This window comes from Ylistrum balloti, unplaced genomic scaffold (genome assembly GCF_031769215.1).
Source record: "Ylistrum balloti isolate Yb309-2 unplaced genomic scaffold, AGI_CSIRO_Ybal_v1 Utg370974, whole genome shotgun sequence".
Classification (NCBI taxonomy): Eukaryota; Metazoa; Mollusca; class Bivalvia; order Pectinida; family Pectinidae; genus Ylistrum; species Ylistrum balloti.
Window position 1 is genome coordinate 45743 of NW_026782546.1, and position 27166 is coordinate 72908.

At 32.3% G+C, this 27166-nt stretch overlaps 1 protein-coding gene across 1 annotated transcript; it reads right to left on the reverse strand.

Annotated features, from left to right (window-relative positions):
- Nucleotides 1-1685: 1685 nt before the first annotated feature.
- LOC132559832 (inositol polyphosphate multikinase-like) lies at nt 1686-27166 on the reverse strand. Its single transcript, XM_060224461.1, has 6 exons — nt 27114-27166; nt 10360-10473; nt 5744-5926; nt 3390-3562; nt 3069-3153; nt 1686-2241 (listed from the first exon to the last, which is right to left on the reverse strand). Exons 2-6 carry the CDS (start codon nt 10457-10459, stop codon nt 1763-1765), a joined length of 1020 nt encoding a protein of 339 aa, XP_060080444.1. The 5' UTR covers nt 10460-10473; nt 27114-27166; the 3' UTR covers nt 1686-1762.

The window sequence follows — 27166 nt, forward strand, 5'->3', positions numbered from 1 at the left end:
TGTAACTATATAGAATTTCCAATGAAAGCTTTCCCTTTAAATCTTAATTCTAACTGTGGGCTCAGATTTCTCTCTGCATCATAAAGAGACAAATTATTTAATTTTTCTTGCACTTTCCCTATCATTTAAAACTGCAAGATTCAATAGTAAACATCACAAAAACACATAAATATACAGTAAAATAAAATCATTGAAAGTGAAGATTTCAGAACAAACCATGTGTTGACCATCATTCTTGAAGTAGGTGGGAATAGAAGCTACCTGTGAAATGTGAGAGAAAACTTGTCCTATTTACCCTGGAACTTCCCATTCTGGAGACTTTTTGCAAAGTTCCTTAAAAGCTATGACCATTGTTATGTAAACATTAAAATGCTATCATTAATAGTTTTAGACATCCACCTGTGGTGTGTAGCTAGAAATAATACTTCCTTACACAGATCAATCATGGCTGAATGAAAAACTCTTGTATGTGCACACTCTTAAAGTAAAAAATATACAAATTATCCTCAGTCATAATCTGCAAATTTGTTTTTCTGTTTATCACATGGGTACAAGGAGTTTAATGTGTCATTACAACTGGAAAGTCTACTTCTAGACAAAATATTTTTGACAAAAAAGTGGACGTATTCGTAATCGTAAGTCACACTACACAAACTATAAATAACAAACTATGAATGACACAGAAACAATGTTCAGCAAAAATATGGTAGGAAAATGGCCCCCAATATTGGGCATATTGACCAGGGAGCATGATGGCATGGACTAATTCTATTTAATTATGTATACTTTAAAGCTCCGGTGAATAAAATCAGACCCTCATTTCCTCATCGGAACCATTTAAAATCTACAGACAAATTCAATAAAAGATATGGTTTGAAGACTTTAATTTAAACGTTTGTGATCCCTTGAATTAAAGGCACACTTTTATCTTTAATGAAATCCTCTACAATAATGATTTTAAGAAATTTTATAAAAGTTCAAAACAAAGCAGTAACTTTCATAGGACATGTCTTTTTTCTGTCTAACTATTTGACCTACAGAAACATCATTAATTTTCATGGGGGATTTATTTTTGTTGATTTCTTAATTACTCTTTATCCATAAATTTATATGTCCACGAACTGTCGAAATTAGAATTTTTTAGCTTAATTTTTCAATAAAATTAAGTGTAAATGAATCAATAATTTTTTGAAAAAACCTGAAAATTGAACCCCATGAAAATACATAATTTTACATTCAGAATCAACTTTAATTCCATAATTGCACCCTTGACCTTCAAGAAAAATATCAACTTTTTCCTACAGGAAGAATCATCAAGGCAGTTTCTATGACCTTGAAGAAGTGATTATATGAAGTATATATAAGTTAGACCATTAGTAGTCTTAATGGAATTTGGATCTTCATAATTACATACCTTATATGTAATGGTTTCAATAACATTTTTAGCAGTGTTCATCAAAACAGGACTTCAATTTTTCCATGAAATCAGCCGTAGATTCATGCCACAGAAATGAATTTTTTCCCAAAGCCCAAAAAACTTGATTGTAAAGATGACTACAGAATTAAAAATAATCTGACTATAAATAATGAATACACATTCATGTAGATAAAGAATTTTGACATAAAAATTGATTCACAAGTATCATAAATGGTCATATAATCACATCATTTCATTCATGCTTGCAATTATAGAAAGACCAAAGATATAATCATTGAAGAGTTTTCCAACTATGAACACTATCGTAAATTATAGAATCCAAGCTCAAGATGGCATTTCTAAAAGACATTGAAAATGCTTGATCAGATTTTGTAGGCCAAACAAATAATTACTGTCTTCTTCTTGTGAAGGAAACACATGTGTGAAGTCTATCATCCGTATTTCAACAAGAGGGCGCTCACAGGCACCATTTAGTTTAGCAGAAATTCTGCCATCGACATCTCCATTTCCTATATGCAAGGAGTCTATAGATTTGTTGGTATCCTCATCTCCATTTTCCATCAGTGGAGAGTTGGACCTTAATGTGTTTTCCCTATTTTTCTTTGTCTGGTCACTATTGACCACGGTTGAACAGTCTGGTTTATGTTTAACATCCCCTTCATACACAATCAATATTGAGCTTGCATAAAATGCATACATTCTTTGCTCTAAAAACCAACTTTCCAGTTCCTTTAGTTTGTCCACCACAACCTTTATCACATCCTTTCTCAAACCGTTGTCAATCAAGAAGAATTTTCCTAACCCTGAAAATAAATCAAATATAATCCTAAAAACACTTCTTCAAAAAGGAATTAAGGAAAAGATTTACAACATCATTCAAAGAAATGTCACATCTCAAACAAAGTTTAACCCTGAGAAAGTAGTAGGAAAAAAGTCCTACTTTTCCTATGAAGAATTATCCTCATTAAGTACAAGATCTTTGTCTCTATGTCCCTGTCTGTTTGAATATGCTTTTTCCTATCTACCTGTCCACTATTGAAAATTTACCAATATCAACTTCCCTCCCTCAGTCTGAACAGCTTCCCTTGTCATAAATTTCCTCCCTACAAGAGCTACTCTCACTGTCTCAAAAGACTGTGTGAATGCAAGTTCCTCTCTGATGGTCTTTTCCTGTCCTAACATCTTTAGCTGTGTAATCAAATGTCCCTCTTTGATAATCTCTTCCTGTCTGATCACTCTCCCAAATCTAACAACCATTTCAAGTCTTAATGTCAATACCTCTCTGAATTCCTGTCCGAATATATCTCCCTACCTAACACATCTTTTTTCAGAATTCATTCCCTCTCTGAACATCATTCTTTTTCCAAACATCTCTTTCATTATGAATATCTGTTTCTCTCCTTTATACATTCTTTCATGTCTAAAAATAATCTCTCGTCAAATATCTTTTATTATCAAATAAAACCTTGTCCTGTACAAATTTCTGTCTGTTTTTTGCTCACTTGTTCGACTTTCTTTCACCATTCATATACCAACTACTGTCTTATTTTCTTTCTCTGTACCATCAGATGTTCAGTTTGAAACCTATCTTGCACTACGGAGACATTGACCCTTTGACCCTGACACTTACCATGTGTAACCATGGTGTCCTCAAATAACCTTTTACAGTAGTATTTGTCATACTTCACAGTCTTATTTAATTCAGGGTCAAACACCTGTAAAAAAAAAAAGGACATATCAATGAAGCAATATCAATGTGTTAAATTCTTGTCCTTGACAATATCTATGGTTGTGAAGTTTTATTCAGGCGTCTGCAAAAATGGAGAAATGGGTCAGGCAAGAATCTTGGCTTAAACAGAAGGCACTCTCAAATCTATTGGTACTAATTCTTTTCTGACATAAAGGATTAAGAATTTTGTGAAGTATCCAAACCTATGGCTGAGTGACCTACCTGCATGCCAGAAAGTTGGTAGCCTAGTTTGAGAACAGGAGGGAATTTGGCCACTTCTAGAGCAATTTTTTCAGGAGGTGCCTCTGGATCGTAGGTTCGTTTGCCCATCTTGATATCAATGACACTGGGTTTACTGAGGTGATGCATTAGGTTCTCTAACTTCAAGTAACTCACTAGAAAACACAACATCACATGCTTAGAAATTATAACACAAGAGTTGCAATGATGTACAATGTGAAACGTATGAAGTTCCTTGCAGATTCAAACAAATAAATGGACCGACTTTTTCCCATAGCACAATCATGAGGTTGTATTTATCATACAATAACAAAGCCCCCAAACTTTTATAAGTTTGTCCAGTAAAAATTTGAAAAGATACAAAATGTGCTAATGCACTTTCTGCCTTCTTAAAGTATAATATATGCTTATGTTTATGTATAAGTCAAGGCCCTCAAAATCAGGGTTTTTATCTTTGTTTTCTCCCTTAGTTAAAATTAAAAAATCACAGTTGACCTCTGGGATCAAATTTATTATAGGAGATATCTGTATCTTTTATACTTTATACTTATAGTTTCTCTTTTTCGTTTCATCAATGCCTATAGAGTTTTTCTTACTTGCAAAGATTCATCATTTTTTAATTTATTTCAAAAATCCTTTTTAAACTTCAACACAGTTTGTAAAAAAGTAATTAATAAATGTGTTTTTCAGAGATATAGAGCTCAGTTTGAATGCATGTAATTTCCCCTATGGAAGATTAATTTGAAAAGTAGGCTGATAAGATATCTTTATATATATTGTAGTGTCCTTGCTATATGCTCCACCCATGTGATTAATTGGGAAAGATTTAATGACTAACAGAAAGAAGCATGAAATATAAACACAGAGGTGACACTCCTGTCATATCCTGGAGCTTGAGTCTATGCCTGCCATAGTACACTTCAAAGAAAGGATGTAACGCCCTAAGGACCAGTTACATGTCGTGCAGGAATGCTTTCTACACCACCCAAGACCACTTTAAAACAAAGTCAGAGAACTGGATCTTATTGTGATATGGCTAAAATGTCCCTTATTGATTAACATACTTGTCTTGATCAATAACTATTAAAGTGTACATATATAATGGATAGTTGAACGATATCAATCTCCAACGTATATATTCCTGAAATTATAGCCACCATACCAAAATAAAACTCTGAAATAATCTTATAACCACAGGTAGACATAGAATCTTATTACACATACATGTCTTCTACAAAAACCTGACTCCACTTTTTTCAGTGATATGATGGACACTGGCAAAATATTGCTCTATATCTACATTATGGCAGTGACCTGATCTATATTCATTATCCATTGGTTGTATGTGTAAGGTATGTTCATACATGTAAATATACTGATGTTTGGTTAAACTGCTAGCACAAAGGAGTTCTTAATACTATAGGTAAACAAGACGTTCTGAACACAATCTATGACTTTTTTCCTGATCCATGGTGGTCTGTAAATATATTCTTCTGATATCTCAGTTTTATCTGTATTATTTGTATTTGTAGGGAGGAAAGGTTTGGATGATTTTTTGAGTCCTTTGATAATAATATAACATTTCTACTGAACCTCTGAAACCTTTAAGCATATAATAGTACAACTTTCTCCATCTGATCATTAGTGTTTCTTAATAGCAGAAAAGAAATAAAAGGAATTCAAAATAATACTGTATTGGCATATTATGGTGTCCCTAACAAGATTTCAATTTCAAATATAAAAGAGATACCAGGCTCAACATTTACATACTCCATAAAGAGAATGACATGTATACACAATGCTATGGTGATGCTTAGACATAAAAACTACATTTGATTTACCTAATTCTTTTAGTTTCCATCTAAGGATGTAATTGCTCTAGCTTATAATCTTGCCTTGAAGCCAAAGCCAAAATCAAACTGAACAAATGAAGTTCATCAATTAACACACTAAGGTTTAAACAGTACAGTTAAAGATAACTTAATTTAAATTAGGATTATCTCCAATATTTCCTAAAACTATGACAATTTTAACTAGCCTGACCAGCACCATATTTATCCTACAAAAAACCCTAGGGGCCAACTCATAAGCTCTGATCCAAAGCTGCTCAGAAAAAGGCTTATTTAAGGTAAATTTACAGCATCTGTTGGCCTTTTCCCTAATATTGAGAAATATATTGCCAAATAAGTATGGTAAATAATTAAAAACTTATGAATTTTGCTCAGCAGATGAGTAAACCAAGAGGCCCATAGGACATGTATAGCTTACATGGTGGAGTCAAAATTGCTTTAAGCAAACTGGATTTTGGAGGTTAACATCCATTGAACATAACCTACCATTTGGGTTGTCAGTACATTGTACTATGCCAGAGAATTTGGGGATAAATTGTCGTAGATTAAAAAGAGTTTTGTTGGAGCAGTTCTCGTCAAAGGCGGTAGTATAAAAGTCCATCTCTCTCTGACCACGAGGTGGGCCCTGGACAGGCTTAAGAACTGTGCCATCCTCATGTTGTAGGCAACCTATGACAACAAGTAACATGTTATCACTTTTGTAAGGTAAGGGTCCAAAAGTAATTGTTTAAGCCAAGTACTTCCATAAATCTCAAAATTAAACAAATTTTGACTGTAAATTGTATGATTTCCTCTTAATGTTATCTATTAATCACACCAGCCATCAGACTCAACAAATATTCATTAGATATTTCAATTGTTTTATGGAGAAGAAAATACATATAAATCAATTTATTATTAGCATTATGACTCTTTAAGAAAAGTGATGTAAAAATTAAGATAGGATATTCCTTTAAAACAAAGCAGTTTCATGATTTCCTCACGACATTGAAACACGGTTCAATGGTTTTGATCTTCTTTATAAATAATAAACCATGTGAAAGAAAATTAAGTGCTATTCTTTTTAAATACCAAGCAGTATAGATTAACAAGGCACTACTTTCTACGTAGGTTGTATACAATCGATCAGTCGTGTGACCCAAATAACTTCACAGTGTGAACACCGGCAGAAAACCAAGTATTATTCACATTTATGGATTTATTTTATAGATTGTGGTATCAAACTCGTAAATACAAACCTTCGGCTGTAAGTCATTACTGATCATGTTGGAACAATCAATAACAGGACAAAACTACACACTTTTCAACAAATAACCAATAAACAAACACAATGTAGCTCAATGTCAGTGTAACAATGTAGTCACAGAAATACCTCTCAAAACAGATCGTTCTAATGGACAATTATATTCTCCTTATTTGCTTTTACAAAGCATTTATATGTAACTGTGGTTTATAATTCATTTTTAGTAACAAAACTTATAAACTATGAATATTATTAACTATGTTTAAGTAAAAGTTAGAAATCAAATTTTGCTTTTCTGATTGCTTTCAAAACAAAAATGGTGTTACAGACTATTTGCCTGCAGATGACCGACTAACCTAGCTGTGCAAATTAGCCATCTTTGAGAATGTTCTTAAATAGTTAAGCATGCTCATGACCATTCTCAAATTGTGGGTCAATTCTCAACTTAAAATTAAGAATGGGGCACTTGAGAATCTTTGAGATACACACATTTTGAGAAATACTTAAAGTTAAGTACATTCTCAAAGATAAGAACTGAGAATGGTTTAAGATTCTTCGAGATACTCTTTTTTGAGAATATGCTCAAAGTTAAGCACATTCTCAAAATTAAGCATTGAGAACGGATTAAGTAAGTTTCGAGATCCTGGGCCCAGGTGATCTTCCAGTAGCAGAAACATTTTATTTTGTAATATACAATGAAAGAGGCTTCAGCTAATCTTTGTTTTAAACCAGACCAAAGATGAGCAGAGTGAGTTAATGAAATGAAAAGATTTTTTGCATGAATTGGTTATGATTTAGAGATACCTATTAACTGTCGAGTCAGATATTATCATTTTTCATTTGACTCATGATAATCAGTGTATATTATGAGAGTACAAAGAAAACATCCAGAAACATCATAAATATGTTACTCTTACTGCCTGAGAGACAATTAATGGTGATCACAAGCAGTTATCACCTACAACATAATAAAGCCATTAAACTTATCAGATATGCCAAATCTGTATTTTCCAGAATATGCTTGCAAACAATCTTGATAATCTAAGTATATTTCTGTGGAAAACTTCAACAGTAGTTTCAAGACATGAAGGGCAGATCAAAGTTGAACGTTGCTAATTATAGACCACAGTTTGTCTACCTTTTATGTTATTAATGTTAGAAAAACACTGTTATTTGTTTTCATGCCTCATATATGATCATAATATACCAATTTTCTCTCAATCAGAGCTTTGTAAAAATCATTCATGCGAGAGAATACTTTTCTCAATATTGTAACTTATCGGGCAAAAGAAATTGACAACGGACCAATATATATCCATTGCCACAAAGCACAGGAAGAGGTATAAATGTGAACTAAAATCACATTGTGTGACAGATAACCAATAAAGTTTAAAGCCCATAATAAGGAGCAAAACTTGCAGAGAATTCATGTAATATCACTAAATAAGGATAGGTGCATCTTCATTTAATGAACAACCTCCAAAGCTGTATATCATTTAAATAAATGTCTTTAATTCTGTTATAACTTAAGGTATTTTATTCTACAGAAATAACATCAATAACTTACTGTCTTCTTTACACTGGTTAGAAATGGCAAATCAAAAATCATGTCTCATTATTATACCTCTGTTTGACGACATTCTAGAGTACTTTAATAACGGAAGACAAATTATACCTGATTACTTACTTCAATTGAGGGCTTTGAACCAATGTCTGTAGATGAGACTATAGCAGATATGGAACCATTCAATCATTGATGTCTACATAATTGAAAATTGCATGCACAAGTTTAGCATACATGATTACTTGTCTTCCTGCACTGTTCTGGCTATATATCCGCATGGACAAAGCAGTGAAAAATGTGTACGTTTTTATATCAATAATCATTCCAATTATGGTAATGGTCCAGTTATAGATGTCTATAATACTGGGTGATAATACATTCTTTAATTTGGAAATCATTTGATTAAATAGCATGATATAGGTAAGATATATGTCAACATTCCAGACAACAGTGCCTTTATTCTCCAAAGCTAAGACTCACTCTTGGATTGACATTTTTTTCATGTTTGACAAATTCAAAATAATTCATCAAGTAAACATACTGTAAACTAAATCATGAACCATGTTAGTCGGGTGGCCCAGTAAAATTTAGATATTTGGGTTTTAAGTCCCGCTGCAGAGAGGAGACAAGAATATGTGTTACCTGACCTGGGTACTCCGGTTTCCTCCCACTACAAGATCTATCAAGCCATGAGTTTTCATCAGAGTCAACAAAAGTGATATCAGTTGTAATGATTTGCTTCACAGTTGTTATGAAATAAAGTTAATTAGGTCTGTTTGTTTGCATTTTTTTTTCAAATCCTGAAACCTCAAATAAATAACACAAAAACTTTATTTTCATGTTAACATGAAACTCTAGAAGATTGTGCTCAGGGTACTTCATTACTGTTGATGAAAAACGGTTGTGTAAGACTGCTTAGTATCAAAGGTTTACGTTGTGGGTGTGTACTATCTGCTATCATCGTATTGCGGTTTGAACCTTATGAGGGCACACAGATCTGTTCTGTCTTTGAGTCATAATGACAACTTATTGTCTCTAAGTGTCAAAATGAATTCAACCGAACATCAAATTGTCTTACTTATCTATTATTACAAAGAACAGTTCGTGTATTCAACTTTGTTAGCTTAATTACAAATTAACTTCAATTAATGAAAGATTTTTTTAACTAAAGAGTTTGAAAACCATTCAAGCCTTAAAAGGAAGTAGAATTTCAAAGCAAAATACCCTTCAGGTCAGATGACCTAAAAAAAACATTTAAATTGTATATCAACCTGGTCTCTATTTAAAGTTCTAAAAAAACCTTAACTGACAGAGTGATATAAATTCTAAATCAATGTTTTTGTTTGTAATCTAATCATCAAATTTGAAAAATTTGAAAGAAAAAGGAAAAAAACTAAATTTGAATAACAAATGATTTTTAATGACCACTTCAAAACATTTTTCATAGAATATCTGAGTGAGTGAGTAAATTTTACATATCAAACTAAATTGAAAAATTTGTCCATATGTTTTCTAAGCTGACAAAGTTTATTATAAACTGACCTAAATAGTTAATTGTAACCTAATAATATGACAAACTACAGTACATTACACATTCTTAATTAGATATCATATTATAATTATTAACAATTTAAATCAAAACCTTTACAAACTGAGTTCATTGATGGTATATGATTTCCTACTTAAGGTTAATAGGCTACACTACATTTGGTCTATAATCACGATTTATCTGTATAGACATTTCTATGTATACCTTTTCAGGTATTCTTGTTTAGCTCAATATTCATGTGAAATTCAAAGTAATTATAAATTAAAAGGAAAGGTTAAACATGCATAATATGGAAATAAAACAGCATGTTTTGGGTACAATAGTTGACAAATTAAAATTCTTCAGATTTCCTCAATATACTATACAACAAGCATGGCATATTAATTGTAACACAGTGGCGTAACAACACATACCTGTTGGTAATAGTCACGTTTATTTAGATGTTAAATAATAGTCATGTACAAAGGCAACATCTCATCAACATACATATATATTCACTCCACTTCCCATTATGCCTCAAAAAACAGTCTCTGTATCAAAACTGTCCTTGTATAAAAACAGTACTTCTAGGTATATACTAGCATACCACTCCTTATACTATCCATCATGGTATAACCTGTCTGTGAGCTGGTCTGGTGGGCTATCTAGGGCCCATCTATTGGGGTGTCCCAATCCCTTCGCTAAGCCATCTATGAACAGTATAAATTAATGTTCTATGGCACTTATATATGACCTTCTGACCTTACCTAGTTTTGTCTTCCCTTCCCCATATTTGTGTCCTGCCACCTGATTGGCTAATGGTTTGGTCCCAAGGGGCAATGGTGGTATTGCCAAAGACGCTGACATTCTTGATGATTTATCTGTAAAAGAAATACTAGATTTATTAAGAGAAACAGCAACGACTAAGAATGATTTAGTCATTCTTTTGTAAAACTCTGATCACCTTAATGAAGGTATATGGCAATGGTGTTACTGGTGTGTTATTCGCCTTTCATCTTGGCGACCAGAGTGAATTTCTTTATTGAACATTAAAAAATATCACAGAATCGCCTCCCAGACAATGAGTTACAATTTTTGTGTCATGATTTTAAGTATATGGATAGAGTGTAAATATTTCAAACATCATACCAGTAAAATACTGATGATATTGATTACATAAATTACTTGCAATTCATAATTGAATTTTTCCAGTCTGGTTTCTATTTGTTCACAGACGAGTCAAGATATCATTTAAGATTTCATATAACCATTTCAATTATAATATATCTAAACATCATAGATGTTAATGAAGTTTGTGGATGTCTTACTCCTGGTTCTAAACACTAGACGCGAGATATGCTTATTTATATCATGATTAAATGAGGACAGCATACACATGGTAATAGCATGGTCTGATCTCACCGTTGATGGAACAACCACTTTTTCCATATGAACTGTAGGGTTCAACAATGCGAGTCTCTTAATGTCCTTGTTTATATTTCAATTATCAAAAATTCTTTATTCTCTATTTGAACATTATCACTGATTGCCATTTTGAAGATTTTTGCTCACAAAATTTGTATTAAAGCATGATGTCATCAGACATTAGTTCCTCTGTAGATACCACAATAGAAAAATTGACACTGATTTCTTCAACCTCACTCACTAATCAATCATAGTCCTGCATGTTAACACTGAGGTCTCATCTCAGAAAATACTCATATAATTGGAATGGGACATTTTGAAATTGAAAATAACATGTACCGGTACAAAGTTCTGGTACAATGTTAGTACTTATATCATAACAGAACTATACACACCCTGCATGCTCTTAGAATTTAAAAGAGTATTCATACTTATCAGTTTACCATTTTTAAATTAGCTAGGATTAGATTTTATCCTGAAGTTAAACACAGTCCTGTACTAACAGGATCTTCTCATACCTTAGTGTATGTTATATGATAATCCTCTCAAATATTTGCTGTTCTATTTGTGTTTTTCACACAATCCCAGTACTTTTAAAACCACCACCTACTTTTGCTCTGATCAGTGTGGATTGAATACTAAATCACAACTCAATGACAATTTTTAACTGTAGACATTAGTGAAATTTGAAATTTAAGTTTTTAAATTTAGAACGACCATTATTGGACAAGTTACCATTTTAATATGAAGTCATTAAGAAAACTCCAAATAGTCATCAAGACAATTCTTGACATTTATTTTTAAAAGATTCAAAATTTGCCTTGAATCGGTTAATTTGATCCAAAACAATTTAGCAAATCACAGTCCCCCACCGAATGTGAAATAATTTGCACAACAACCATTTTCTTTGATATCAGTCAAATATAAAAAAAATGAAGGAGTGACCTACATTTGATACACAACACATTGCCTGACCAAGGTGAACCCTTAGTCCAAGTATAAAATTCTAGAAACATAAGTAGTGTAGGAGATTGAGCTCAAACCTTTTCAAAGGTCAAAATGTATTTCAAAGTGATCTTAGAGTTCCTGCAGTGACTAGTACAGTACATATATTGAAGGAGAGGGAGCCTGGACAGACTTTTTCTCTGATGTAGGTAAAAGTGACCTACTTTTTTATCATGACACAATGTCTCGAGAAAGTTCATCCATCCCAAACATGAAGGGAGATACTAATCATGCTGACTGTACAATACATAAAATTACTTCCTACTGGAAGACAAAAACCTGCCTGAATATATTTTCTCAATATTGTTAATTTATAATATTTATGATACTAAATTTTGTCATGGTTGAGTTCCAAGAAGAAACATGGGTTTATACATACCACAGGAATGATACCTTTAACAACAGCTATCAAATTGTCCAAATGGAGACTTCAGAGAACAGGTGTGATGACATTTCCAAAACAACAAGTTAGTGACTAGATAAGTACGATGACTACTACACAGTTGTTTTGGATCAAATTCCCTGTATACGTTTTACCAGGGTACGTTCCTGATAAAGATTCAACAAATACTGACAGCACTGTGGATTATAAGCCATTATATGTTAAACTGTAAACATCTGACACTTGACCCATTACAGCAGGGTACCTTTACCTAAACAGACCTTTAAAAATATCCATCTGATTCATAAATTATTCACTAAGGTATGTCTAGTTTAAGGATAGGTTACAGAAAACATTTTTCCCCTCTGATATGTACATGAAAATACATTGTGTAAATTATCTCAGTGATATGACAAGAGGTGAAAATGATGAGGTGAAAGATTTAAAACTCCAGTCAAACTATGTATACGCGTCTGGGTCATGTAAGACTTTGGGTTTAATTACCTGGACATGGTTTTATTGTATAGTATACTGCATGTTTTCAGTCCAAACTCAATTGTAAACACACATAAACGTTCTCTAAGAAATATCCTGTAAATTTATACCTCTATCATACCACTTACACCTGTCATAGTATTGACAGCACTTCTACTATTAAATAGTTGATAGTTCCAAAAAGAAAAAAAAAACATTTATCATTCTCTTTAAAACATACATTAACTTTGAACAAAATACATGTACTAATTAGTGCCTCAGTTTTTAAGGCTATATGTTAAAGGAAAATACATGTACTAACTTTTTAAGGCTAAATGTTTTATGAAAATACATGTACTAATTAGTGCCTCAGTTTTTAAGGCTAAATGTTTTATGAAAATATATATACTACTTAGTGTCTCAGTTATTAAGGCTACACGTTATAGGAAAATACATGTACTAATTAGTGTCTCAGTTTTTAAGGCTATATGTTATAGGAAAATATATATACTACTTAGTGTCTCAGTTATTAAGGCTACACGTTATAGGAAAATACATGTACTAATTAGTGCCTCAGTTTTTAAGACTATTCAGTTGTTAAATGTCCAAAACATTAGTTTTAAAGCTAACAATATAAGAGCCGCTTAATTACTATATAATATATAATGTATATTGTCCCTGTTAAAACAGAATCATTCTCTATACATTGTATTGTTCTGATGGGTCTATGGCCTAAAGTTTTGATTGAATTTTGATTCTTGAATCTGTTTTGAATTCTATTTATGAATGTAATGTAAAATTATTGAATTTACAGGTTCTTCAGATGCTTTCATGAGTTTACCATAATGTGAAACTACCGAGTTCAAAGGGTTAGTGAGAATCTTACATGAGTTGTGTAAGAGTTCACGAGTTCATCTTAATGTAAAATTACCGAGTTCAAAGGTTCATGAATTGTTTTCATGAGTTTACTAAATTCAGGCAGATAGAGATAAACATGATATATCTAAGTTAAATTGTTGGATTAAGTGTACAAATAAACACTTCTCAATATCGTAAATACTTACACATATTGCATGCTGATAAAATCTTAAAGTAATGAAATATAGACCCTTTTCATATAGATATAATAGAACATTAGCTTTGCCGTTATCATATTCTACTCAAAATAGATTTCAACAAGGGTCGTCTTACTTATCATACATGTAGCTTTCAAATGAAAAATTTGAAACTGCCCATATCAGATAGTTTGATAAAGAAAATTCATATATCTTAAAGAGTATACATCATGACAGAAATAATTATCTTTTGATAATAAAAAAGTAAGAAAATACTCATGATGTTTTGAAGATATTATTCACTAAGTTCTATTCTCCCAACACATGTATTTCAAGCTGACTAGTAATAAACCAAAAAGACCTAGAATTTTACCTTAGAAGACACACCTATATTGTAAGTCTCAAAAGTGAAACCTATATATACACCTGGCTAGAGATCAACTGATTTTTGCTCTTAATGATAAGAAATTTGAACATTCCTTTGCAGAAAAAATGATGATAATCTTTCCCTGCCAAATTCGAAATGGTCACCTGGAAGTCTTTTAGTTTTTACTGATCAGTCCAAGAATCAAATGGAAACAAGCAGAGACCACAGGAAACATACCTATAAAATTTGAGAAATAGGGATAACAATCTTTACTCGGGGGAATCTAAAATGACTGCCTTTCAGTCATTTTGTTTCTCTGATTAGTCCCAAACTGAATCAGGCACAACTGGGGACAAAGAGAATCACATGAAATTCTAGAAATATCTAGGCAGTATTTCTCAAGAAGTAGTGATAACAAACTTTCAAAACCAAAGTCAAAGATGGCCACCTTTTGGCCACATTCTTACTCTGATCAATACCGAAATCAAATAGGCATAAGGAAGGATCAAGGGAAACCTACTCATGAAATCTGAGAAATACAAGAAATAGCGATAACAAACTTCTCTGAATAAATTCAAGATGACCACCTGTCATTATTTTATTTTTCTGTTCATACCCAAAATCAAATGAACACAACTAGAGACCAAGGTGAACATACATGAGAGAGATCCATCCAGTACTTTTTAAAAAATAGCGATAACAAAAATTGTTTAAGGACCATGGATGTAGGACAATTTGAATAAAACCACATTAACACTTTGAGTTGTACAATGAGAATATCAATGATCCCTATAGCTCGACCAAAAAGTAAGGATGAAACAGTTGTCTGACTGTAGCTCATGCTGCTTTATTGTTTTAAAATATATCAAACTAACACACAATTTGTTTATAAAGATGACTTAAAATGATTGAAGTCAGTAACAAATGTAAATCAATGCTAATATTAAGGGGGTTACTTCTGCAATTAATGTACTTTACAGATTTGATCTCAACATGTATGTTATATGTCACAAATTCATACACATGGGTGAAATTTTCATGGCTGAATGACTTTTGCACATTACATGTATATTTTCTTTATGTGCATTATCCAATCAATAAGAATTGAATGTTCTAATTCAGTATCTGTAACACACAATCAGTGATAACTGTTAACCAGATACTGAGTAAAGAAATATCAAATTTTGTTAAAGTACTGCAGTGTACATTGAATATCTATGTAGTACAACAATTCTTCCTAAAACCCAGCATGTACTCCCTTCAACATGTAATTAGGAGAACCATTTTATAGTGTAGCACATTACAGTGTTATGTTATTTCAACATCATTACAAACATTCAATTAAACAGAAAAATTTGCTGAGATTTTATAACACTGCACCTATTACTTATAAATACAGAAATCCTGTTAACAACAACAACGGTTTGATACTATCATCAGGTTCATATATTATTTATCCCTTTTGTAAACAAGACTGTTGAATAATCTGTTAATCAGTCAAATCTCCATATTTGGTGTATACCATTATGTTATAAACAATGCTTCAATGTTACATATGTACTACAAGTCAATGACGAATGGCTTTACAAACACATCAACTCAATCAGAGCCACTCTGATACATAAAAACCAAGGGAAAGAAATTCCACATCTTGAACACTTGAACAATTCTACCTGAAATTTCTTATTTATACTATATATCATCATCAGTGGACTGGAAATAAAAAGAAAATAGGAAGACAATGGGTACAAAGATTGAAATCAGAAACACAGAACATTTACCTGACAGTACAAACCACTGCTGGTATATGACGAACCAAACAGAAAATGACTGGGATCTACAGGCAGCTGGTATTATCAACAGGAAGTTGAAACACGTTCAAAACAACTTCCATGGATGAATATCCTCCAAACGTCCAGACAATTTGTTTCATTGGTATGATGTATACTATAACCACACATGTGGACTGAAAGCTTCATTCCCTGTTTACTCAATACTTGTATATTTTTATCATGTGTAACAGAAACATCAAACTGCTCACCAAACATTTACAGAGTCTCGTTACGTCACTGTATAAATGGAAAACAACAGCAGACAGTTATAGTTCAAAGTAACACATTATCCAAATACTAATTACTAACATAAGTTATTCCGAACAAAAAACCTGTGAACCTGGAAGATCTTGGTGGATTCATAAAATTGATTTGCGTCCATATGAGGCAGCGACACTTACAAACCAGTCACAGAAACATGTATGACCTATGTAAATTGTAATGATGTTTTCCATTCATTACTGGGTATTGGAAATGATGTTGAACACTCTTCTATAATGACCCTTCAGTAACACCCTGATCATATTGGTATGACAAAAGTCAATAATGTTTTACATGCTATGGTAGAATGTCAGTCTCACACCTGTACAGGTATAATGTCATAGTACACCTGTTAAAGTATGGTATCACTGTACACCTGTACAGTTATAGTGTCATGATTATAAAACACCTGTACAGGTGACCTGTTATAGTACACATGTTAAAGTATGGTATCACTGTACACCTGTACAGTTATAGTGTCACAATTATAAAACACCTGTACAGGTATAATGTCATAGTACACCTGTTAAAGTATGGTATCACTATACACCTGTACAGTTATAGTGTCATAGTCATAACTATAAAACACCTGTACAGGTGACCTGTTATAGTACACCTGTACAGGTATAGTGTCATAATTATAATATACCTATACAGGTGTTGTGTCATAGTACACCTGTACAATTATAGTTTCAGTGTACACTTGTTCAGGTAGTACACTTGTATGGTAAGTGGCTTGTACTTTTAGTACACTAGTACTAGTGTAGTGTCAGATTACACCTGAACAGGAGTAATGTCTTTATACACATGTACAGATACTGTGGAAATATATTATGTAAAATATTAATGTACAATCATCTGTACAGGAATATTTATTAAGTGTCAGTGTACACCTGTACATAATTACAAAAACCTATTTTTTTTATTTTTATGATTAATCTTGAAGCATAACATAAATTTTTCAGAAAAGTTGTAACTATTATTGAAGAAAATACTCTATCACAATTTTGTATAATATTGTAAGTACTTTTGGACCAAATCATTTACAAAATCCATAAAAGATGTACCTTATCCTACATATAGTGTCAATACGTTTTTATAGAGTGGCTGTCAAATGTGTGCCGCTTGCCAGCAAATTAAACAAGAATTGATCCAAAGAAAGTCGGTTTCCATCTATTTTAGAACTATTTATGGCAAATAGTGAAATAATCAATTCATCTGTATATTTGTATTTACACCCAGATCATACACTCAGTAGCAAAATGTATAAAAAAAAACCAAGCTGCTTTTAATGTTTTGCAATGAATAGTCAGAGCAATATTACCACTGGGCATCACAAAGACACACCAAAATGCTATACAATAACTTCTATTTTTATTCAGATTGTATGGTGTCTGATAGCAAATAAATCTTTATATTTTCAAAGATGATATATCAATAATGAGCAAGACAGGACAGTTCATCATAGAAAGCACTGAATATATCATGTGACTGCAATCCCCCCCCCCCCCCTCAGTGATAACTTCCTGGTATATGTAATATGTAATCCTACACTTTGCAGCTCAGTAGGAATATCAAGATATCAAACAATTGTAAAGATCTACCTACCTATGAAGTTGATACTTCTTAGAGTTTTAGTGTAATGCTCCAGACAAAATTTAAGCAGGAAAAATAACAAAGGGCAATAACTCCTAAATTATGCAAAAGAGAATGATGGTTGTGGTGCACTGCACTGCCCTTCTCATTATTGTGATTTATATACCTATGAAGTTTTAAGTCGTCACCTCTTTCAGTTTTTGTGTGTTTTGCTCTGGACAATATTATGATGAAGGAAGGAGTGACAAAGCAACGACTAGATGCTCTCCCTTCAGAGGATTTTGTTCATTATAAAAGTAACTCAATTAGCCTGATATATATTTGCACAAGGAAGTGAGGAATTAGGCACCTCTTGTGACAGACAGATGTTGTGCCATTTATCCTAACGGATGACAATGGCAAATCACAAAGAAACTGACTAGTACATGACTATCTTCAGCAACAAGTGATAAAGTCACTCCCAATTTTCATCATGAGACAGATAGAGAATAGAGAATATTTGGAATATCTCGGGCATTGAAAGGTAATGCATGCAACCCAAAACACCAACAAGAGGCCTAGAAGCCATCACGGTCACCTGAGATGAGCAATATTAAATCTGAAGATTAAAGGGGAGCTTTCAAGTGTCATGAAAAAGAAAAACTGTGACATTGATTATAGTAAGCCAGTGTCAATACATGCATACCATCAAATCTGTCACCCTATATTAATAAATGTTACAAAGTTACTTCTAGTGGAAAATGAATTTATGCTCAACAATGCAGTTTTTCTATAAAAATTACAGTAAAGTCAACCTCCTCCTCAGGAAGAAATGTGAGACCTATTTTGGTAATTAAAGCACCAAAAGACACTTTCATTTGTGCACAGCATTTGATTCTACCATACCTTGGTGTTGATTCTAGCCAAGTTTGAAATATTTCCAATGGAAATAAAACAAATTATGCTCAAAAATCTGTTTTTCCAATATCTAAACTATAGTAAACTTTTTCATTTTAGTAATAATTACCATAACTTTATTACATACTAGAGGATAAGTAAATAAGAAAAATTGATAAAGCCTCACTTGTTAAACTGTCCTATGTATGTTTAACAATTTCCAACTAAACATATTGATTTACTCATATCCCCGACAGAGTTAACATCAATAAGTAAACACACAGCTCCTTATTATTCCTTCTGTTTTTTAAGTGACAGAAATATGGATCTACAATACACATTAAGTTTTGTTAGCTTTTGAGCAAATGCTTTTTGCATCACTGTATAAAAAAAACACACATGAAATATCCATAATTTGTTTTCAAATTGAAATTCCAAATAAAACATTTTAAGATTAGGTATGTCTATATATACGTGTAGGTACCTTCAATTTTAAATATTAACAGGAGCTTATTAGACTGACAAAGCAATATTGTTAATACTGAAAATTGGAAAAGAAAACAATGATAACATCAAACAGAAATATGTATGTGTTTCATTGAAACTTAATACCTGTTTTAGAAAAATTCAACATCAAAAGCTCATGGTGAAACACTCCATATATGCTACTTCTTAATCAAGGACATAACAAGGTCCTTTTATAGAATATCCCATTATCACATTTGGAAAATGATTTATAACCCAGACATTTGAAAAAATGATAAATGATGATCTGAAATGCCATGCCTTTCAGCCTTTTAATTCATAAGAAGTCATCTAAATGTTTTTAAAAATTTGACCCCTGTGACTTGAACATAGATCAAGGTCATTTTTGTTTTCCAAACTTTTTCAGGCTTCATCCTAGGAACACACCAGCCAGATATCATGCCTAAAGGCCTTTTAGTTCATGAGAAGAAGTCATTTAAAGGTTTTAACAAATTTGACCCCTGTGACCTTGAAAATAGTCAAGGTCATTTCTTTTCGCAAACTTTGACAGGCTTCATCCTCGGAACATACCAGATGATGGTACAGGTTTACACATTCTCTACTGAGATACACACTAATAGTATCAATCTTTAATTACATTTTTCACTTTTTTTAACAACAGTTGTAACTTTATAGTTCATCCCTTTTAATTGTTGACACGAATTGAAGGCACAATTTAGCAGGAGTCATTTAATTGCCTCAGGAAAATACCAGTTACATGTTTACGTTATACAATAGGTAGGTTCCTGTGGGCAAAACTATATATGGCATAATGTAGAATTTATAACCTCTGCAAGATTTTCCAGAACTGTTCAAGAATTATCCTGAAATGGTTATGCAACATGTGGTCAAGAACTATTCATGAAATGTACTCAAAGAGTTTTTAAACATTAAATGGCTAATCTATAGGATTTCTTCAACATAAAGTTTAAGAAGAGTGCTAGGACTTGTCAACTTGAGAACCATTCTAAAACTTTAAAAACTGTTCTAGAATGTCATTAAACATTTAGGATCTGTTTCAGTACATTTCTAGAAGAGTTCTTCTGACTACATGTTTCAGAACCATGATGAGATAATTACAGAATAATTCTTAGATGCTCACATCTATACTTGTCCAAAACCTGTACCTGGTAGATGATCAACAGAATCATAATTCAAACAGTGATTAAACAAGGCAAATATAAATAAACGAAAAGTTTACTCAGTTAAAATATTTTCTTCACCAATTAGTGAATATTACTGACAAAATAAATTCCCCAGTAACAAGAAAATGCCATAAAGACATATATTTTACTCAGCAGAGGTATAAACTCTTGATTTTTAAGGGATTGTACAAGTAAGCATGTATAGATTGGGTGTTTATTAACCAGACCTCAATATAAAAAACAACATTTTTTTTTCATGTGACAGAAAGAGAGTTATATAGACAATGTCATTCTTATACATATAATATTACAGAGAAGCAATTTATACAGTCAAAGAAAAACACTCTTCTGACACTAAAACTATTGCCATATACAATGCATATCTTAATTTCTGACAAAAATATCCTGAACACAACTTGTTCACTAGTTCTTACAAAGTACACATACAATCTACACCTACAAATTATGTTATGGTACATTCAAAGAGTCAGTGCTTTTCACGGGAACTGAAATCCTGATGCATTGACTGAAGTTGTAGATTTCAAAATGAAATTTTAAAAAAATCAAATTTTTATTGCTTATTACAACCAAAATATTCAGAAAAACATAACCACAAACTTTACACAAAATAGATAAGAATAAAAAACTCAGTCAAATGTTGAAATTGGTGTGTGCCATATATTTGTAATAACTGGCATGTAATTTTTTTATACAATTTTTTATATAAATATGCCCGATTAGGAAAATCAAAAATGAAAATTACTTAGGAAAATATATACATGTACCTACAAGGTAGACCTACTGTGTTACATACCTACAATGTATACTTTCTATATTATATACATATAATGTAAATATCTAGAGTGTGTACCTACGATAATACATACCTACAACATTACATAACTATGTTATGTATCTACCAATACACTAAGTAAATATCTACTATCTATTTCCCTGCAATATTATCTACATATATACATACTCTACAATTTATATATATCTACAATGTATATTTGGTCTAGACCAAACTTGTTCTTACAATGTACGTTTGCTCTAGACTATATACTTCTTTCGTCTACATCCAATGTTTTCCTATGTTTGATCCAGATGATCAGTAACATTATGCACCGTTGAACATGACTGAGTTGAATTAAACATACCTGAAAATATCAATTATGTAAGATTTTTTTCTACCATATAATAGAAAAAAAGATAGTTAAGATATGACCATACATGACCAGTCTAGTACCTAAAAGCTCACAAACTTTCCTGTGGTAAATATCGAAGTTGAAAATTAATCACATGTTAAAATGTAACAGCACTAACCTTTCAAGTTAAACAGCTTACAAATTCGACTTTATGTACATGTGCCCATCAAGTCAACGGGAATAAACACTATCTCCTCGGTAAATTGGTCAAGTGAATGACCAACTCATTGAACACATGACACCACTTAACATTTTTACAAAATCCTGTCTGGCACTATTTTTCCACCCTCATAACAGTGACTTTGTGGACATGTGTGTATATATTTCAGTCCACTGACTGACAGTTAGCCACCGGTGTGATATATTATAGGTGTAAGAACAGAACTCTTAGTCCCTATACAACATACTTCTATTCATAATCTTTTTCTTTGTCGTATGGATATTTACATGTACCAACACACATAAGCTTAAGCCTACTTCTTTAACAAAAGAGCAGTAAAGTAGGTTGAGGTGAATTCAATTTAACTGCATAATAATGTTAAAAAAAACAAGAGGCCCAAAGGCCTTAACCATCATCTGGTCATTTAACTATAAATACCTATATGTGAAAAAGGTGAAATAAGCCTAGAATAAATTGCCCAATTACTCCTACCACTTACATATGTAGAAGACATTGTTAGCTCATAAAAACATTTTCCGTGAACTTGTAATCATATTCTTCTTACATGCTACGACACAAATGCCATTACTGCGAACCTCACTTAACCCAAGAGATCTTGAATATAGGTCAAGGTCAATTATTTGAACAAATCCGTAGCCCTTCATCTACTTATATCAAACTATTGTTTGTGACCAATTAGAGGTGTGCAATGTTTTTAATAATTTTCATGTCAATGTGGCTGGAGATATTGGGAATGATAAAGACATAGTAAATGACAACATAATCTCTAAAATCGAAAGCCAATCATGTGTACAAGAAAATTTTGTTTTTAAGCCTGTTTCCCCTAATTATGTTTGTAAAAAATTAATTCTACTAGTTCTATGAAGGTAAGAAGTTATCCTCTAAGTAAATACCTTCCCTAGTCTACTTCAGGTTGCACATGTTGTACCTGTTTACAAAAAAAAGGATGCCATGGACAAGCATAATTACAGGCCTGTTAGTATTTTACCTAGTATCTCCAAACTCTTTGAAAGAGGTATGTGTGATCAGCTTGGTGAATATTTTAATATCTTTTAATTTCTTTTTTAGCTACCTTCAGGCCAGGATTTTGATGTCAGACTGCCCTGTTAAGATTGGTTAAGGACTGGTGCAAGGCCTTCGACAACCATGAGTATGTTGCTGCCATTCTCGTGGATCTGTCTAAGGTTTTTGACTGCCTTCCTCATACTCTGTTACTCAGGAAGCTGATACATATGGTTTTAGTGCTGAATCACTGGATCTGGTATCTAGCTATGTGGTAACAGGTTAAGGTAGGCTCCAAATGCAGTGACTGGTTACAAGTGTTCAAAGGGGTTCCACAGGGCTCAATTTTGGGGCCCATCCTCTTTAATATTTTTATACAGGACATTTCTTTTATCTCAATTCATCCAAATTCTATAATTATGCAGATGATAATACAATTAGTGCATCCAATAGAGACCCTCTTATTCTCAAACAGTCCATTGATATAGATTGTTCAAATTTGGTTGACTGGGTTAATTAAAACCACATGTGAGCAAATCCTGATAAATTTCAAGCTGTATGTTTAGACAGGAAATCTATTGATGCTTTTACTTCATTTGAAATAAAAAATATAATTAATAAGCCTGAAAAAACTGTAAAATTATTTGGAGTAAACTTTGACCTTTTATCAAATTTTGATGCTCATATATCAGAAATTAGCTTGAAGGCCTCTAGACAACTGAATAAAGGAAAATTCCTCTAGAAATTATCAGAACATTTCATATTTTTTAGGAATTGGATGAAATTAAAACATTCAGACAATTGCATTTTGCATGTCAGTTACCAAGATGTGTAAGAAAATGGAAGCGAATGTCTATATGGTGTGGGAGATAAGGTTTTTGTAGATGGGGTGTATTTACATATAGATATTTTCAGACCTGATTATATTTTAAACATTATCAAAACTAGATTGATCAATATCTCTAAATAAGAGTGCAGTGAAAAAATCATTAATATCTATGCTTTATTTGAGAGTAGGACAGAAAATCTTTACCCAAGGAAGAGTATCACAACTGTCTTATCTGAGGATTTGCTTTAGAGTGCTGGAAATCTCCTCGGCGTATATATTTCATGATCTCTAACCCTGGACAGGTAAATCTGTGCTTTTTACCACTGTGAGATTTCCATGTCTCATCCAAGGGTCCCCTCCCAGGACAGTGATATGGCGTCACAGTAACAATTCACAATAATCAAATTATGTAAGCTATGAGAAGCATTGGGACAACAAAAACATATACGAGTACCTAATAATTAGCAGAATAAGAGGAAAATAATAATTTATCCACTAGTTGGTAGATAAGGTGATCTCACTTCTCAGGATAAGGTGTTTCTGTTGCAAACATTCGGCAAGCCTCAAATTTGCTAACTTAATTATCTTTCCCCTCCGGTCGAGACCTATCTGTTTCTCCTCCATGGGGGTGAAAAATTCTATTAGTTCTAACCACAAACTTGGAAATTATCGTTTTTCTACCCTTTTCCTCAAACATGCTAGAAATATAAGATTAATGAAAGAAATATACACATGTGTTTATGTTTAACAACTTCCAGTTTAGCATGTGTTTATGTTTAACAACTTCCAGTTTAGCATGTGTTTATGTTTAACAACTTCCAGTTTAGCATGTGTTTATGTTTAACAACTTCCAGTTTAGCATGTGTTTATGTTTAACAACTTCCAGTTTAGCATGTGTTTATGTTTAACAACTTCCAGTTTAGCATGTGTTTATGTTTAACAACTTCCAGTTTAGCATGTGTTTATGTTTAACAACTTCCAGTTTAGCATGTGTTTATGTTTAACAACTTCCAGTTTAGCATGTGTTTATGTTTAACAACTTCCAGTTTAGCATGTGTTTATGTTTAACAACTTCCAGTTTAGCATGTGTTTATGTTCCGTTCTTGCAGGCTCTGTCCCCAGCAAGATAGAGATATCTTACCCACATTGGAAGAGTGGATATTTCTGTAAGATGGCAGGGTTTTCCATAATTTTGTTAGTAGTAGGCTGTGTAGTGAAAGTAGGAGGCTGGCCTGCCGTGTACATGTAGTCGTGTACGGAACATTATTACAGAACTGGATTGGTGTAGGCGGCCAAATGATCAAAGTAGCCGGTCAAATTGGCCGGCGACCGGCTCTTATGGAAAACCCTGGATGGATTAAAGAAATCTTCTACAAATGTTTGCTGTATAAATGTATCAGTGAGGACTTTTGTATTCAAAATTATCTTATACTTACAACATCAAGAAAATTAAAATTTGAAGAAAATAGCCAAATCAGAATGTCATCTCACAAATTGAAAATTAAATTGGGAGGTATAATGATACAGAAAGGAACAATAAATTTTACTTTGTGTATCAGTGGTGACATTGAAGATGAATTTCCTTTTATACTTAAGAGTGAACAATATGTGTATTTAAGGAAAGGTTTCATTAAGAAATGTATTGTAATAGGCCTAATATGTTTACAGTAATTTAACTTATAAATCTGTAAACAAGAAAGAATGATCAAATTCATCAAATTTATCATAATGAGTAACAAGGAAAGATATGGTTTACTTGTACATGGCTAGTATGTTGAATTCCCTCCACACTACTCTAATTGATGGTGTGTGAGCTAGAGGAGAAAGTTTGTATTTCATTGTTGATCACACCTGTATAGGTTGTTTGTCATTTTGAGCTAATGAACTGCTGATTTCTTTCCTAAATATTTACTCCTTAAAGCTTGGGCGCCTCTAGGTCCTCAAGGTTTTAATCAGATTCAATTTTGTTAGTAGTATCATTTAAAACAATCATTTCTTCCTTAGGTGGCCTGCTGAAATGTTTCATATATACAAAAGGAAAAAAATAATGGTCATTTTTTCAACATTTTAATTTATCTTCTCATTCAATTGTCCACTTTTTAATTACAAAGTACATGAATTATGTTTTCAAATTACCAACATCTTGTATCATTCAATTTACTTGCATTCAACTGCAGTTATCCCTTGACAATCACAACAAAATAGAAAGTTAAACCTTATCATCTTATCTGTTATTATCTTACCAATAATTATAGTAATGTTGCTTAAGCTGATTTTTAAAGAATGAAAGTAAGTGTCACTGCCAACAGCACAACTAATTACAATCAACTGATAATGGCATTGATGTACATATTACATTTGTATGACAAAAATCAAAACAGAATATCTGAACCATCATTTTGTGCCAACTTTGAATTTGAAGATAATCACAAAAAGCTTATATGGGATACAGAATTTGCTTTTCCAGTTTTTTGAAATGAATACACTCAAAACTGACCACCACACATATATTTCATTTTTTACATAAATAAGTTATTGAAAGCATAAGTTTTAAGATTTTTTTTTCAATTCAAGTTTATTTGGTAAAATATATCTAATTTTTTTTATTGATATCATGTATATTGTATCTGTCATGGTGTATATATTTTGCTTAATCCTTCTGCCTTAGAAAATGTAGTCCATTCTTTTTTACTCATTACAAATAAGTAAATGTGTGATCAAATTAAATGTTCTGGTGTATTGTCATTGAATATATAATATATAAATGGCATTTGATGTACATATAAAACAAATTTTGTCTATATGAAAGTATATTTTCCTGAAAAAACAAATCTTATTGGAGTATTGAACTGTCTTTGGTCATCTGTCCTTTCATTACATGTTCGGTGGGAATAAACGCTAATATGCAGTAACATATGCATTCTATGGATTTAGGTTAATTAGAAATAACATAGTACAACTGAAATCATTCGTGCAGTTATTTCAATAGTTTGACATCATGCTGGTTATGAAGAATGCACGTATGTAATATGTCGAGCAACGCTAGGCGAAACTTGATATAACTTGAACTAACTTAAATCCAGCTTAACATGGAAATATGATAGTGTCCAATACACTTACTTTTGTATAAATGGTTCAGTGTTTAACAATATGTTTTGGTTAACCGTTGTATGAGGGGCTAGTTACACACACGCGTGTGTTGTCGTTGCCAGGAGATGTGACACAAATAGGTCTACTCTATATTTAGAATATGAAATCCGCAATCAACTCATTGGAACTGCAAAATAATGTTTTTGACGTTCTTGCATACAGTATGGTTTGACCTGTATCTCTTACAGTTAATGAAAGATTGTCTTACCTGGCTATTTTCATTCCACTGTGTTGAAATAAGGAACGATCCAATTGCAACGG

Coding starts and splice junctions, on each gene's coding strand:
- LOC132559832 (XM_060224461.1), bottom strand. CDS start 10,459: ATGTCAGCGTCTTTGGCAATACCACCATTGCCCCTTGGGACCAAACCA. Junction 3,563..5,743: donor ATGTACTGACAACCCAAATG/GTAGGTTATGTT, acceptor TGTGTTTTCTAG/TGAGTTACTTGAAGTTAGAG. Junction 3,154..3,389: donor ACCAACTTTCTGGCATGCAG/GTAGGTCACTCA, acceptor TTTTTTTTACAG/GTGTTTGACCCTGAATTAAA.